Source organism: Mandrillus leucophaeus, unplaced genomic scaffold (assembly GCF_000951045.1).
Source record: "Mandrillus leucophaeus isolate KB7577 unplaced genomic scaffold, Mleu.le_1.0 Scaffold301, whole genome shotgun sequence".
Taxonomy (NCBI): Eukaryota; Metazoa; Chordata; class Mammalia; order Primates; family Cercopithecidae; genus Mandrillus; species Mandrillus leucophaeus.
Window position 1 is genome coordinate 3122033 of NW_012103155.1, and position 17212 is coordinate 3139244.

Genomic DNA, 17212 nt, shown 5'->3' on the forward strand with positions numbered 1-17212 from the left:
AGGGTACACTTCCTGAGGCAGGAAGGCATTACTAAGGCCATACTTCTTCAGGGATGAGAAACTCCAACTCTCTTTTCCTTCCAGCAGAGCATGAATGCACATATACCCTTCCAGGTAACTGTAGAGCTGAAAAAAAATGGACTGTATTTTGTAGCATAGTATATTTAACTACACTTAAAAGAACAAATATTCAGAAAAATCGATTTTCTATCATTAACCTCTAATAGAGAAGAAGTCAACTAGAGCTGACCTTTTCGCAATTTGTTTAAATCCACAGTGGAAATGGTATTACTACGTGATGGCGGCATCCCTGCTGTAGGGATACAGTAACTATTGTCAGTGTCTGAGGCGGTGCGTGGGATACTACACGTTTCCACAGGAGATCGGTCATGAGCTGGATGTGGTTTCGGTGGCCGAGGTGGAGGAATATCTGGAATAGTGTCTAGCTTTGATGTCTGTCCCAAGGTTCCTTCTGGAAATGTTCGTGGAATCTGATAAGTATTACCAGGTGTTGGAGGAATGTCATAACTAATAGATACATGCCTCATTTGAGTCTCTACACTCGATGTCCCAGATGGGGTATTAAAAACATAGAGTTCTCCATCTGCTTCAGTACTTGACGGAGACACCTTTGGTAAAACATCATGGGAATAACTTCTGGGCAGGTTATAAAGGCTGGAGTCAACTGAAGCAGATGTGGCACGTGAAGGTGGAGAGTCGTATATCATTTGCTGCTGAAAAAAGCCATTCATTCCATGTTTGCTCTGGGAGGAAGCAGGATTTTTATGAGAAGGGACGTTATCATTGCAGTCTGTTTCAGAAGAGGTGGATTTTGCAGAATCAGCGTGTGTTCTAAATAAAAATTGTTAATGACAGAATAAACAAGGTGAAGTCTAAGAATATACTTTTAATAAACATATTTATAGCTTAGCAATCAAAAGATAGGGCTTTTCTCATTAGATTTTTTGTGTGATCCATAGGATTTAAAGCACAAATGTTCTTTAGCTTTTATGATTATACACCAGACAACAAAACCGCCACCACAAAACCAACAGAAGCATTCTCTCTAATTCTGTCCTATATCTGCCCACACCCCCAACTCCACCTATGAAATTTGCACATAAAAACACAATCCCTGAAGCACTGGAATTAAACATTACAAAACTCTGGGAAAGGTAAATGATTAATGCATAGACACAAGGAAAAGCATTTCCTCTGAAGAGCATGCAAAAACCTAGTGCTAGTACAGTTTATATAGTTGATCCATTGGTCTCAAACCTCCCCGTGGCAAATTTGTTGTTCTGTAAAATTAAAAGTCTAATGATTACTTGGTATTGAATAAGGTCAATGTGACTTACAAGAAGGTGACATCTAATTGTTTTTCACATATCTTCCTTTCCACTACTTTTCTTTAACAAACATTTAGCCAACATTAAAGAGGATCGAAATACACGATACAGAGTTAACCAACTCCAAACTATAACTCACTTTGAGAAATCTCATTAAAGTACATTTATGTACATTTTCAGTCTCTGCATTTTAAGGTATCACAAAATTTGGGTATATGACAAGATGAAGCTAACAACACAAGCACACTCTCACTTCCTTAATGCTAAACAAGATACCTGAACGACTTCTGCATGTTATCCAAAGTCCTATAGGAATTTAAACAATATTTCTTTAAATAACTATGATTTTTTTTTAAGGGCTTACCTTCCCTGACTTCTTAGTAACATCTGGCACTATGCACAGTAAAGTCTCCCCCTTTACTATCAGAAAACCCACACTGTGCCACATTGTGCTTTTGTTTTCTCCATCTTAAAAACATCTTAAAACCCTCCATTTTAAACCCTTCTCCCTCGCTGATTACTTTCTTGTTTCACTTACTGGCTCCTTCCTGTCTCTCTCTCAGGGAATGGCCAACAGAGATCAGCCCTAACCTTTTACCACACATGCTATTAGAGATCATCCTCCTTTTTCAGAACTTCATTTTCTTCTCTGAATGCTGACAACTTCTATCATCTTACCAAATTCCAAGTCCCATGTTCTCAAACTAATATTTCTACTTGGTTACTCCAGTATTACCTTGCTTGTGTGCCTCAAATTGAAATCCATTTACTTAAGTTGACTGCTTTTCTGGCTTGCACTGAAAAAAATGACTTTATCCAGATTCCCTAGGCTCAAAACGCAATCAGCTTGATTCCTTCTCTTTGATCTCCAGTCATGCAGGCACCGAGCCCTTCTTCTTAGCCACGTACTTATTATTCCCTTGCTCTATTCCCATTGCCACAATCCCAAGTTCAGGTCCCTGTCCCTGCTGAGATCTATATGACTGAACCCTCCTTAGTGGAATTTCCTCTACTCTCTGCCTCTTTCAATCTATTCATGGGGCCAGACTACCATAAGATCAATATTTTCAAAACACAGTCGTTATACCACTCATGTATTCAAGAGAAAAACCTAGTAAGGGCCCCTACAGGGTGTGGGAACTATAAGGCCTCACACGAATCCACGCGACACTGAGGCTACTAATAACCTGGCTCCACCTTCTCCATCCTATCCTGTGAGATGCTCTCCTCCTCATTATCTTCCTCCCACCATGCTCACTCACATCTTTCCTTTCCCTCAAGCTATTTTTGCACAAATTACTAATGATTTTCTTCTCTTCTCTCACCAACTAAGTGTAGTTCACATCCTATTCTTCCTATGAAGCTTTTGTTTTCTCCATCTTAAAAACACTTGCACTGTCCCTTTGTGGAATTTCTAATGCGCCTATGCATATTCTAAAATTTGTACTTCATTTAATTCAAATGCAGAGTTAAGAGAAGCTAGAGGAATTATGAGTAGTAAGTAAAGCTCCTTGCTCTGGCTAGCTTACAGTTAGTGAAGAATAAGTAAAAACATCAAGCCGTTTCTAACACTGGGATAAAACAAGATATGAAGGCATAACCGGGATACTATAAAAACCCAGAAAGATATTTAACCTAACTTGGGAGTTTGAGAGGAATGCTTCCTAGAGGAGCACATTCTAACCAAAGTCTTGCAGAACAAACAAGAGTTTGCAAGGCAACTCTCGTATATTATCTTCATCTCTAAATATTTAATGCTTGCATGTTTTCACTTAACTCTTACTTGTAAACTCCAAAGGTGACTATATCTGAGTAGACTCTATTTTATATAGTTTGTACCTTCATAGCACCTAGCATAATATTGGGCACATAGTGGTTACCTCATAAATATTTGCTATTTAACTGTCACTTTTGCAAAATATAGATAGCAAAATACATCTGGGTAATGATTTTGAGCATAAGTTGTACTGCAAGAGGAAAGCTGTGATATCAGTGAAATTATGAAATACCCTATATAAAAATAAAATATAGAACTGTCACTCGGCTGTTGGCTTCTAAAAAGTTGCTACTGAAAAATAATTGTGAACTTTTATAAAATAAAATATTAGTTAGTAGCATAGGTAACAAAGTTGCCAGTGTATAATTTTTAAATACTCACAGCAAACAAGCAAAATCAAGTTAGAATTTGATATTAACAAATGTTGATTTATAAATTTTTTTCTGCTCTTACAGGTAAAATCCCATTACAACAAATACATAGAAGTCCAGCTTTGGAATGAATGTGAGCTGTTTCCATCATCTCAGGGCATGGTTCAGAGAAACTATTTTGTGAATCTTAACATATTCTACATCAAAATTTTTGAACAAGTACTTTGTCTGATCCTAGTCCAGTAATAATCACTTTCTGCATTTAAAAAAATCTTTTTGTCATAAAATAATGCTTAAAAAATATAATAATCTTGTTTAAAAAAACATTTTTCATGTCTATCAAGAAATATAGTCTCTATCCAGACCCCAGCTGATTAATACATAAATAAAATATACTCAATTGACTGGTATCACTAATTGTCACATAGCTATTAATGGCAGAGATTGGCCTCTCAATCATTTTTCTGCTCCTTTTAAAAACAGTAAAACAACTGCTTCTTGACTCTTTACTGCCTTAACTCTTCCAACTATTCAACGTCAAGGAATAAGGAGGATCCAATTAAAATGCCTTATAGCTTAGAAGAGGAAAGGGGTGTGGGGGCAGGGAAGGAGATGGTAGAGAAACCAAGAATTTGGGACAGGCTTGATGATTCCTTCAGTCAAGTGCTGTACTCCACATACTTCTTTCTACTTAAAAATTTGTAAAAGGAGGCCAAGTGCAGTGGCTCACACCTGCAATCCCAGTGCTTTAGGAGGCTGAGGCGGGAGGAATACTTGAGCCCAGGAGTTTGGGGTTACAGTGAGCTATGAGTGTGCCACTGCACTCCAGCCTGGGCAACAGAGCAAGACCTTGTCTCTTTAAAAAAAAAAAAAGGGTAAGCTCTGCTTCACTGCTAGATATGAAGACTAAAAGTTTCATAATTTTTTAGGAATATATTTGATCAAATTTCACTAACATCCAATTTGTATATTCCATGGAATTTGCTATATCGGGATTTTACCTGTATGATTAATTTCTCACACAGATCCAAACCACCACAACACACTCACTGCAATGGAATCGTTTTGCTTTCAAAATCTTCTAGTAGAAGGTATTCCTCTCCTTCTTCAGAAACAAAAGATGACCCTTGGCTGGTTTACAATCACATAAGAAATGGAGCAAGATCACCATTTATAAATCAGTGAAATCTGTTAAGCAAGTAATACTGTGAGTCTGTAACAAAGACTACAAAATAGTAGACAGACTTCCAAAAGAGCCTTGTAGGGAAAACTGCTCTTTGTTAAAGATGGCAGAGATTGTGTCTCCTGGATACAATCTCCTGAATATCAGAAATCAATAGGAGAATGTAAACCTGAAACATAAAGCCTAAACATATGCCTATACAGATGGTTTCTTTCAAACCTGCAAGTCAAAATTTAAAAAGTTTAAAAGGTAAGAATCTTAATGTGTACACACAAACATACGCCTCTGTCTATGTCTCTCTCACACCGGCATGTATCATTTACCTGGTGGGTTCGGGTTTCTTGCTTTGACAGTTGATGAGCAACAGGTAGTCTTGAGGATCCTCCTGAATGCCAAGAGTTTCCAGGTGTGGTGGAACATTGATTAGCTGATATGGAGGAGGCAGAGTAGCAGAGGATGAATCCGCCTGGGTGGATGGTGGTGCTGTATTTATAGCTAAAGGTAAATCAGCTGGTGCTTGTAAGGAGCTGCCAGGTGGCTTTACAGGATCTGCAACACAAAGTTTAACTATTACGTCTATCACAGTTAAAGAATTTTTGGAAAAACAAAGCTACTTTGGAGACAAACTGTTTCAACACACAAAAACAGAATAAATCATGACAATGTCAGCTAAAAAAACACTACCTAAATGGCGACCTTTATACAGCAAGTATTTTTTATTCTTGTCAAAGAGATCTAAAGAGTAGGACTCTCTCTATATTCCAGCTCCTCTAAAAAAGCCACGGCTAACCTTGCCTTGAACAGTCTTCAGTTTTGAGGCTACGAGAAGGAAGCTGTTCTATAACCTTAGTGGAAGAGAAAGATACTTTAAAATTCCATGATAATAAAGTGCTTCCTGAGCCAACCCAACCTTCCAAGGAGACCCATTTAATTACACGTTTTCTTTTTCTTTTTTTTTTTGAGACGGAGTCTCGCTCTGTCGCCCAGGCTGGAGTGCAGTGGTGCAATCTGGGCTCACTGCAAGCTCCGCCTCCCGGGTTCACGCCATTCTCCTGCCTCAGCCTCCCGAGTAGCTGGGACTACAGGCGCCCGCCACCACGCCCGTCTAATTTTTGTATTTTTAGTAAAGGCGGGGTTTCACCGTGTTAGCCAGGATGGTCTCGATCTCCTGACCTCATGATCCACCCGCCTCGGTCTCCCAACGCGCTGGGATTACAGGCGTGAGCCACCAGGCCCGTGGTCCTGTGAGTACCAGGGTCAGCTCTTTACCCTGTGTTTATTTCGATGATCATTCTTTTCTTTCTACCTCTTAGCAGACTAGAGAGAAATACTTCTAATTCTGGGATGGTGAAAATAAAGTCTATTCATGTTCAAGGAAAGAGCTTCTTTAAGGCATGACCTCTTCCCTCAGCTCATAACTTTATTTGCCATGTAGTGGATTATTGTAGTATTTTCATGAAAAGAGGCCCAGCACGTAAAGAAGTAATTTATTATTCCCTTAACTATGTTTTGAGAGAAATACGAAAAGAGCTAAATTGTACAGAATGAAGCAATTTGAAAACCAGGTGAAATTCTAGAATAAAATCCCGCTGTAGTCACTGCCATAACCAAGTATATTAAAGACCCAGAAAAAAAATGCTCTGTTTGTCTGGTTAGGAATAGAAGGCCATAAATAATCCAGAAAAAGGCAAATGTTCATACATGAATAAATCTGTTCAAATTTATATTGTTATTTATATTATTATTATTGAACAGGAAAAGCTGGGTTGAAACTGAAGCCTCTTCAGTTCCCGTGTGGTGGCCTCGTATTCAATCCGTGAAGTTGGGCGGCCTGTTAGAAGGACCCCATCTCGCTTTGCTGGAAGTTTATTCTTCTTCTTTTCCTTTTTTGCCCAATAAATTCCGTTCCCCTCAAAGTGTCCTTCAATGTGTTCCTAATCCTTCCAGGTCATGTGACAAAAAACCCAGTTTTAGTTGAACTAAGAACAAAATTCTGCATCATTTTTGGTGCCCAAATATGGGGCATGAGAAAGCGTAAGATGCAAACCAAATAATCTTTTTACCTTTCATTTCTAAGCCTTTTTGTCCTCAGACTTCTGAGGTTAGAGGAAATTACGCCTCCCCACAACTCCCGTCACTCCCAGGGATGGAGAACGTCCGCCTTTTCCTCCTTTTTTTGAGATACACAGTGGTGGCTAAGGCTAAAAGGCCTTTGAGCAGCGGACTGGCCAGCATTCCCCACCAGGTCTCTCTCCTAGTAGACATTGAGAGACCTATTTGCATAAGAATGAGAGGTTCTTCCTCAGGCATCTTTTTTCTCTTCTCCACCCTGTTAGTAGTGAACTTTAAAGTGAGGCCCTTTTTTTTTTTTTTTTTTTTTTGCAGATATTTTACTAGACCAGGAATAAGGATAACTGTTTATTTCTCTGTAAAGTTTGAATTACGAAAAAGGGTTTGTGAGGTTTGTCTTAAGCTTTAGCCAATCTGGTGTGCTTTGCTGCCATAATATACCTGGCCAAAAACAAAAATTATCATGATTTAACAAAAACGAATCTTTCTGTATGGTCAGTAGCAAACTTTGCGGCAGGCCTCCATCTTGTTTTACGTCCTTGGAAGTGTGACCTGTAAACATGTGGCAATGCTTTCTTTAGCCTCTGCCATTTTACAGTGGCAGCCCAGGCTCAATCCTGGCTTAGGCAGAGTCCTTTCTGGTTTGATATCTATGTGACTTTTGCTATTTGTTTATTCTCTTCCTCTCCACGAACTGCCTTGATTTTCCTTTTCTGAGCCTTTAGTAAAGTTTGAAAGCCAGAAATACTGACCACTTGGTGCAGCTAAAGTTGGACAACAAGGAATTTAAAAGAATTTTCTTAAACAGCACTCAGCTTAATTAAAAATGGATATCCAAATTATAGGTATATTTAAAAGGCCTTTATGTTTTTCTCTTCCTGGATCTTGCTTTGCTGGAAAAGGGTTTTTTCTAGTCACCTGAATTATTTTTCTCCATTTTGCCTTGCTACCCTTAATGCTTGCATGAGAGGGGACAGACCTCTATTTTCCTCATGAAACCCCAAGAATTAAAAGTGAATAGATCTCTCTCAATATCTGTTTTTGCCTCCCAGTTATGCCTGTTTATTAGGCCTTAAAAGCTGCATGTTTTCCTAACCCTGTCTCTTTATGGGCTCAACCCGTAGGCAAATCATCCAATTAGGAAGTTGGCAAATGAAAAACTTGTGGTTACTGGGTTTTCTTCTGCCCGTGTGTGTAGTTATATATGTGTTGTTATATGTGATGTCTATAAAAAGAGCTCTAATTAATTATAGAGAAGGATAGGTGCTTGGATCAAATATTGAAAGGGAAGATAAAAGCTGTGGTACCTTTTAGTTCACGTGACTTTAATCTTTGAGACATAGAAACAGCCTAAATATCATTGGTAAAATGCAGATGTCAAAATGTAAATTTTTGCCTGGGGTTAAAGGATTATTTTGAATTTGATAAGATAAAGCTAAAAGTTCAAACAAGTTGTGAAAGGATTGTAAAAATTAATCTTGCAAAATAAATTCCAAGTGTGAACATGTTAACTAAATTCAAAAGGGTATAATATGGTTTTTCTGTAAATTGAGCACTGAAATAAAAGCACAATAAGGTACTCTTAAGGCACTAATCTCTTTGGCAAAAGTTTTAAGGGGTTATAAAAGGTTTCTGCTTTTCCAAAAATTTCTGAGTCATCATTTTGGCAAAATAAATAAGGTAATCTGGAATTCTATTTCATAATATCAAGTGCTTTAACCCTCTAACATAATTAATAGGCTTCCCAAAATCAAACTTCAGTTTCAAAATTGTCTTTGCTGACACCTGGCTTTTTGGATGCTACAGAGGGCCCCTGGAGCACCCAGAAGAGAGATAAACAGAACTATCTGACATGTTTGGGTACATGGGATTGCCAAAATGATGTTTAATCTTCTTCAGGTTATATCTTAGGGAATATTATTATTATATGTTCCAAAAGTGTATGGGATTTCTAAAATTCTAATGTCTGAGTATATGTTATCAATCACAATTAAGGTTGTTATGTTATTGTAAACCAGAGATAACCAAATTTCTTTTTCAATTGTATTTCTGACTGTAACTACCCTGACATTTCATTACTCACAGACAATTGTCTTGTTTTGATCCTCTTCAAAAGATGGCTTATAATCAGCTACAGAACTTTGACAAGTGCTTTCAAATGTAAGTTTCTGATAACTTGGGAGATTGTGACATTGGAATAAAGGAAAAATGTACAGGACTCATGGAGAGCTGAAATGTTCACGAATACTGAGCAAAACAAGAGTTAACTAAATGGACTGAACTAATAGAAAACTGAAGTAACCTTTTTGACTTTTGCCTGGAACACTGCTGATCCTTGTTTATCAGAGTCCAAGGAAACTTATTTTGAGCTATTCACAGCCTTTAATAATTGAGTAAGGTATAATCCTGTGAACAAAATTTGGAGCATGTTTGTCTCTCTGCCTCTCTTCTCCAGAATTTGGAAACTAGTTGTGAGTATTCTTAACTTATGGCAATATGATTGTTTGCATCAGTGCAATAAGAATCCATTTTCTTTTGCAACAGGATGCAATTGGAGAAACTAGTTGTTTTACCAAGGCTTTGACTGGAAGGGTATGCTTCCCTTTAAGGAGTCAAGCTCTACTTGTGGAGCCGAATAAAGCCCCTTGGGAAAATTGGCCTCATAGCTCATCTACACAGTCCTGTACAGGGTTCCTAACCTGTGGTGAGTAGAGAATGTCACTTTCCAACAGGCCCGGGAACCACATGTTCTTGGGATCTCAAGAAGAGTGGAGTTTACCCAACTCACAGGTATTTGAGGGTACAAACTCATGGGTGGACTTGGCTTTATAAAGTCCTGAGATTCCTTGTGGAACCGAGTTCCATCAAAGTCAATCTAAAAGGCCTATGTTAAATTAATTATTTGGGCTGGGCACAATGGCTCACACTTATAATCCCAGCACTTTGGGAGGCCGAAGAGGGCAGGTCACTTGTGGTCAGGAGTTCAAGACCAACCTGGCCAACATGGTTGAAACCCCATCTCTACTAAAAATACAAAAATTAGCCAAGTGTGGTGGTGCGTGCCTGTAGTACCAGCTACTCAGGAGGCTGAGGTGGGAGAATCACTTGAATCCAGGAGGTGGAGGTTGCAGTGAGCCGAGATCATGCTACTGCACTCCCACCTGGGCAACAGAGTAAGACTCCATCTCAAAAAAAAAAAAAAAAAAAAGTGTGTGTGTGTGTGTGTGTGTATATATATGTATATATTTTTTTTGGCTGCACTTTATGCAAATGGGGCCAAGTATAAGACTAAAATCTATTTTGCAAACAACTCAGTACTATCAAGATTTGTTTTTAACAAAAACGAGAACTGGAGAGAGAGAAAATGTTTCAAAACTTGTCATACGTTTGTCATTATATTCTAGACTCACTAGTTGTTTTTAAGTTCTTGTCTACATTTTAAACTAATCCTGCTTATTCCTGTGAACCAACCAGCAATCTCTGGCTGCAGCTCAGAAGGAGCTAAGGGGATGGATAATGTAAAAATCTGGATCAATATTCTAGTTCTCAGCAATTATCCTGCAATTCCTGTCAAGTGATGGGAATAAACAGGATGCCCATCACCCGGAGGTTTCCTTTTTGGGAGAGTAAGACCAGGGGAGCTAACCAAAGACAGGTCCCATGCACCCAGATCTCAGCAAGCATAACTATAGCCATCAGTTATCTGGGTGTGTCACAAGACATCCTTTTCTCTCTCTTGTTGGAGGAGGACTAAATTCCACAGCTTCACCTTAGCATTCGGCTTATGATAAGGAGTCCACACAATCCCTAAGACACATTTTTGTCTCAAACTCAATTCTAAGCTTTGGATAAAGGCCCTAGGAAATAAAACTAGATCTGAGAGGTCCACAAGCAGACAATAATGGAAGTTAAAAAAAAAAAAAAAAAAGGCACAGCTCAGGTGAGCATGACTTATTACTACCAATTAAGCCAGGCTTCTCCTTTTATGGATAAAGGCTATGCCAATATTCATGGCATAAATGCAGTCTAGGGAATTCAAAGGCTACTGACAGCGGGGGGATAGGGCATATGTGGGTAAGAGCAGATATTCCCACCCTCCTAGGCCCCCCTGTTAACATAGGTGAAGGCCACTTTGATACCCATGGGTGGCACCCTGTAGAGGTTGCGGGAACTTGGGGGTATAATGATGGAAGAAAGAGATGCTTTACTTTCTCTGCCTCACACACCCTGGGTATTCACTAGGAAGAGAAGGGAACTTGGGATGCTTCGCTCCCCTCTTTCTAGATGAGTAGCCATTCACCTTTAGTCTCTACCCCTTTCAAATGCATTCTGAATCCCTAGGACTCCTTTGAAAAAAAATCTTTTTCCTCCTCTGTCCTCCCTTCACTGATAGGTAATTGTGTCTCTGTACTACGGGACCCTCCCCTCGGATGCATCCTCCAAACTGGGAAAAGTTAATTTCCCAAACCTTAAACTAGTTGACTTAGGATTGCGCTTGGGGGAAGGGAACACAGAAGCCTGACATGCTGGAAAAAGGGTAAAAGTTGTTTTTTTTTTTTTTTTAAACCAGTCGGGCTTTGGCCTCCCACTCCCTGTGCAAACCAATAAAAGGCCTTGGGATTTTTGAGCTGTCCTTACCCGCTACCCCGTTCTGTTCTGATATATGTTTTCTAATAACCCGGTTTGTTTATTCTCACCTTCAGGTCATCAAACTCCAAGCAGTCATGCAACCGGAGCCTTGAATGATGGCCCCTTTTGCCAGGGACCCTAGATGGCCTCTGAGGGGGATCTGACTGCTGTTTTCCCAAAACAGGTACCTTTGTCAGCAGGAAGAAGTTAAGATTGGTCTTCGTCCTTATCCTTACTCTAAAGGCAGGTAGATGTACTTCTTCAGAGCGGGGAGTGATAGATATACGGGGAGGAGCCTGGCCTTTTCAGTTCCTGGGTGGTGGCCTGGAATTCAGTCTGTGAGGTGGGGAGCCTATTAGGAGGACCCCCTCTCACATTACTGAAGGTACTTTTTTTCTTCTTTTCCTCTTTGGCCCAATAAATTCCGTTCCCCTCACCCTTCAATGTGTCTGTGTTCCTAATCCTTCCTGGTCTTGTGACAAGAGCCTGGTTTAGCTGAACTAGGGAACAAAGTTCTGCATCAGTAATGCATGTCATTTGGCTTGTTAATTTACCATAGAGAGGTTAAATATCTGCTCTATTTTCTCTAGATAATAAATTATAAGAATAAATCCACATGCTTTTGATAATGCCTTTATGTATTTAACTGTAATATTCATAAATGTGCCACAATCATATTTATTTAGCTCATTTTACAACCTCTTGGACTTAAGAAGTCATATCCTAATTATGAAGCCTGAATAATCACACATTAATATGGCTAAATATGACAGTGTATATCTAATCCCAATAACAAACAAGAAAGGATCAGAACTCCTATGCATTGTGTTACATGTTGCAGATGCTGAAAAAATGTTTCATTCACAGGGCAGACACTCACTGATAACTCTATTTGTTTTATTATTTATTATTATTATTATTATTATTATTATTATTATTATTATTATTTTGAGACAGGGTCTCCCTCTGTGCCCAGGCTGGAGTGCAGTGGCACCATTTTAGCTCACTGCAGCCTGGAACTCCAGGGCTCCAACGATCCTCCCCTCGTATGTAGCTGGGGCTACAGACACACACCACCACACCTGGTTAATTTTTTAAACTTTTTGTTGAGACAGTATCTCACATGTTGCCCAGGCTGGTCTCAAACTCCTGGGTTCAAGAGATTCTCCTGCCTCAGTCTCCCAAAGTGCTGGGATTACAGACTTTGTGTCAAGTCAGAAGAAATTAAGGCAAGCAGCACTTCCAAATCTGTTAAGACCCATTCATCTGCATGTGCAGTTTTGGGATTTGCTCCTCAAAAATTCTGAGCACTCCAAGATGAATCAAGTTCAAAAATTTTCTGTTAGAGAATCTGGCCTGAGTAAAGAGAAGTTGAACCAACTTCTAACTTTTTATCTTTATTATGCTCCATGTAATGTCAAATCTTCATAGCTCATCTAACAAAATCTAACACCTTATGCCAGGAGTTAATTTTTTGTTTTTTTAAAATTTTTTTATTTAGATACTGATGTTTATTTTCCATGTTGCTTAAGAGCCCATGCAAGAACAGCTTAAGACCATTCAGTGGTTGCTCCTACCCATTCAGTGGCCTGCGCAGTGAGAGCTGCAGGCCAGTCTTCTATGGCAGGCTGAGTGCTCCAGTCTTTAGTAGGGAACTGTTGAAGAGACACAGAAGGCACCTGCACGCCTTCAGACCATTGTGCAACCTCAGGCTGAGTAGCAGTGAACTCAAGAGCTGGAGCTGTCCATTCACACTGAAATTCCTCCTTGGTCACTGCCTTTTCAGCAGCAGCCTGCTCTTCTTTTTCAGTCGCTTCAGGATCTCTGTAGAAGTAGAGCTCAGACATGACCTCCAATGGGTGTTCATGGGAAATGGTGCCACGCATGCGCAGAACTTCCTGAGACAGCATCCACATCAAACCCACGGAGTGAGCTCCCTTGTTGTTGCATGGGATGGCAATGTCCACATGGCACAGAGGAGAATCTGTGTTACACAGAGCAATGGTAGGTAGGTTAACATAAGACGCTTCCGTGAAAGGCTGGTGGTCAGCTCTGGAGTCAGTAACCACAAGAAGCCGTGGCTCCCAGAAGGCTGCTTGCATCTGGTTACTGAAGGTTCCAGGAGTGAAGCAGCCAGCAATTGGATTGGCTCCAGTGGCAACAGCAAACTTCAGCATGGCCCTCTGGTCGGTATTCCTGGAGGATATAACACTGACATCTGCAGGGTTTTCAATGGGAACAATGGTACGAGCTGCCAGCAGAAGCTTCTCCCAGGTCCTCTTCAGATGTATGATGTAGATGCCATCACTTTTCCTTTTATAGATGTACTGTCCCATTTGGAAGTCAAGATTAGTGCCACCTAAGTGGGTTCCTGCTGCAAGGAACTTAAGGACATCTTCCTTCTTCATCCACAGGCCATCAAGGTCTCTGGACATTGTGAAAGTTTCCCTTTAAGTTATGACGGGAATCCAGAACAATGCCATATGGACCCCTCTGTGGGTAGCACAGAAATGTCTTTTTCTTTTCTTTTTTTAAAGTCAGAGTCTTGCTCTGCCACCAGGCTGGAGTGCAGTGGCACAATCTCGGTTCACTGCAACCTCCGACTCCCTGGTTCAAGCAATTCTCCTGCCTCAGCCTCCCGAGTAGCTGGGACTACAGGCATGCGCCACCACACCCAGCTAATTTTTGTATTTTTAGTAGAGACAGGGTTTCACCATGTTGGCCAGGATGGTCTCAATCTCCTGACTTCGTGATCTATCTGCCTCAGCCTCTCAAAGTGCTGGGATTACAGGGAGCCATCATGCCCGGCATTTTCTTTCTTATGCATAAACACAAGAATAGAAAAATGAATTTTTGCATATTTATATGACATAATGCCATAATTTCAGTGGATGCTCATAAATACCTGTTGTGGTATCTAAAAATGTTGATTATAAAATGGTCATCAGACCCTACCCTGTGAAATGTTTTACTGTTTTGATTTAGTTGCAAATATACAGATTTATTTAAAAAGATTTAAAATACCACAAATTGTGACTCAGAGTTAATCCTTGAGGATTTAACAGAAGTATGAAAAATATTTATCTTTTAAAGAAGAGCTTAAGAAAAATATGTACAATATTGAGGAAAAACGAGCAGCCCACTCAGAAAAGTGTTAATGTATCCTACCAACTGTATTCACAAGTGTATTCCATATACTTCCCCTTTCCTCTACAGTACAGGCATGGTAAAATGGAATAAACCAGCTCAACTTTTAGTTCTGACCAAAAAACACTACTCACTGGAAATACTTCCCTATATGAAATTGTATGAATTCTAGCTTTTCACTGTAACCACTAAAATAACTTTTTCAGGTGGTTGTTTTTACAGATACACTTTTAACACTTTTTATAAACTTCATGGCTATCCACTAAATGCACTGAGTAGAAAAGAAAATCACCTAGCCAGGCAATTACGTTTGTCTGACTTCGTTTTATTAACACAATGGGACCATCTCATTTTTAACCTTCCACTTCTCCCACTTGTAAACGACAGAAGTATCTTACCCTCTTTATACCTGCAAGATCCTCTCAATTTTCTGAAAAAAGGACAGAGATTCAAAGGTTCCTTTTTTGAAAAACAAAAAAACAAAAAAACAAAAAAAAACTTTTTCATAGCACATGAAGACATATATATATATATATATATATATTTTTTTTTTTTCTTTCTTTTTGTTTTTTAAAGACAGAGTCTCGCTCTGTCACCCAGGGTGGAGTGCAATGGCATGATCTCGGCTCACTGCAAGCTCCCCCTCCCGGGTTCACGCCATTCTCCTGCCTCAGCCTCCCGAGTAGCTGGAACTACAGGCGCCTGCCCGGCTAATTTTTTGTCTTTTTAGTAGAGACCACTCCAAACCACATTAACATACAGAGGACTTTAAAAGGGAAGAGGGAACCACTCCACTACTTTGGCTCAGACAATGCACTATCTTCAAAGTTGTAGTCTTTGGGATTATTTTACTCATGTTAATTTGACTATGTACTCAGCTCTGCATATTTTAATACAAGCATTTCACTGTGTGTAAATATTCTCTAACATTATATTTCTGACCAAAGCTAAGCAACTGGTCTGAAAAAATAAACTTCTGTTCTATTTTATAAAGACATGTGATTTGCCTCTATTCTACACTACTATACCAGTAATGGAACAGGCCATTTTGCTTTCTGCCTTGAGTTTCTGACTTACTGCTCTTTCTAAGTAATGCTGGTATCAAGCTTCTAAGAACCAAACATTAGTTTAGGGTTTGCTTATGTGTGTAAAGTTATTTCCCATTTCTTAAAACAGAAGGCATGAAGAGTATAATTAATATCCATTAAAGGCCAATAAGCTGTGGGAGCAAACTCCTAACTGAAATTTACTTAGGAAGTTATTAAGTACTGCTAGGGAAAGCCTTTCAGTGAACAAGCTTCCAGTGAAGAGTAGATTATCATGTGATGAAATCCACAAATAATAAACTGGCCCACATGACCCCTAACCTCATGCCCGGTTTATCCTATTTGAAACCATAATGCCCTCGTGTTAGTATCCCTCACAAAAGTTGGGGTGCCAAGACAATGACTCTAAACATTCAAAATAATTACTTAAAGAAACCCCAAATGGCAGAAGAGCTGAAGCCCGAGGAAACAATTCTACTCTTTCTTATTGGTAAGGTAGAAGGTTTCAAACTTGACGTGACAGGCTCTTTGATTTTGTAACCACTAACTTACTGTATCTGAGCATATCATAATAAAACTGTGGTGAGCTCCATGTTCTTTTCAGGAGACCAGATAGGATTCTTTTCCCTGAAGATGGGCTATATCTACTGATAGAATAATTTTTTTGGTTTCTAGTGTTTACCTTCATGTTCACAATTAAATGTAAACAGGTCAGGGTTACTCTGCTTCTATTGATTAATGATTTATCTGGTGTGCTTAAGAATTTTTCTTTCTGTAAAGAGAAGCATTTTGAATAGAACTGTCTAACTTAGCAAATAAGGGTCTACAAAGAGCATGCATTATCATTAATGCTGACATACCATTTTCTCACTTCTAAATACACCATTTTTTATGGAAGAACATTTGAAAAAGGCAAATCTAACAAGTGGATACAAATAAGACATGGCAGTAGTTGCAATTTTCTGTGAAGCAGCCTGCATTGCAGTTTCTTCAATTTATTCACTCAACTACTGAAGACCCTTAAATATAGCATGATCTGTTTAATCTGTTTCAAGTAGAAAAACTTTTTATTTGTCATGACTCTCTCTTTAGTAGATTGTGAAATATTCTTGGAGACTTTAAAATAAACCTTTAAGCAATGCTGACAAATGCCGTAATTCTTATCCAGAGGTCTGAAGGCCTAAGAATCACTTGTAGGGAATTGTAGATATCTAGTTGACTGGGCCCCACACCACAGGAGACTCAATAAATCAAGATCTCAGGAGCAGTGGCTTGGAAATGTGCAAAAAAAGAAAAAAAGAAAAAGAAAAGAACTGAAAACTCTCTAGTTGAATTGGTTCTCAGGAAAATGCAAACTAACACCACAAGATACCACTAACATCCAATAGAATAGCTAATATTAAAGACTGACAACATCAAACATTGATGAGAATGTAAACTCTCACACGCTGCTGGTAGGTAGGCAACTGGTATACTAACTCTGGAAAACTAAACCTGTTCAACCTATTAAAGCTAAATATACGTCTGTACTGTAACACAGCAGTCATACTCATGGGTGTATACCCAAAAGAACTAAGTGTTTATGTTCATCAAAGACATACAAAGAAATATTCACTACAGCTTTGTGTTAACTAAAAATT

The 17212-nt window shown here is 39.2% G+C and overlaps 2 protein-coding genes across 4 annotated transcripts in view; both read right to left on the bottom strand.

The window, feature by feature from the left end:
- The window catches only part of GAB1 (GRB2-associated binding protein 1), a 128841-nt gene that overhangs the window by 27501 nt on the left and 84128 nt on the right, over positions 1–17212 (bottom strand). For all 3 annotated transcript variants that reach the window (XM_011987158.1, XM_011987157.1, XM_011987159.1), the window contains exons 3-4: positions 5004–5229; positions 251–852 (exon numbers count right to left, since the gene is read on the bottom strand). In XM_011987158.1, coding sequence (XP_011842548.1) covers positions 251–852; positions 5004–5229 — 828 coding nt within the window. The remainder of the gene's footprint in view (positions 1–250; positions 853–5003; positions 5230–17212) is intronic.
- LOC105544598 (40S ribosomal protein SA-like) lies at positions 12868–14108 on the bottom strand. The gene has a single exon (XM_011987156.1). The coding sequence runs from the start codon at positions 13812–13814 to the stop codon at positions 12930–12932; it is 885 nt and encodes a 294-aa protein (XP_011842546.1). The 5' UTR covers positions 13815–14108; the 3' UTR covers positions 12868–12929.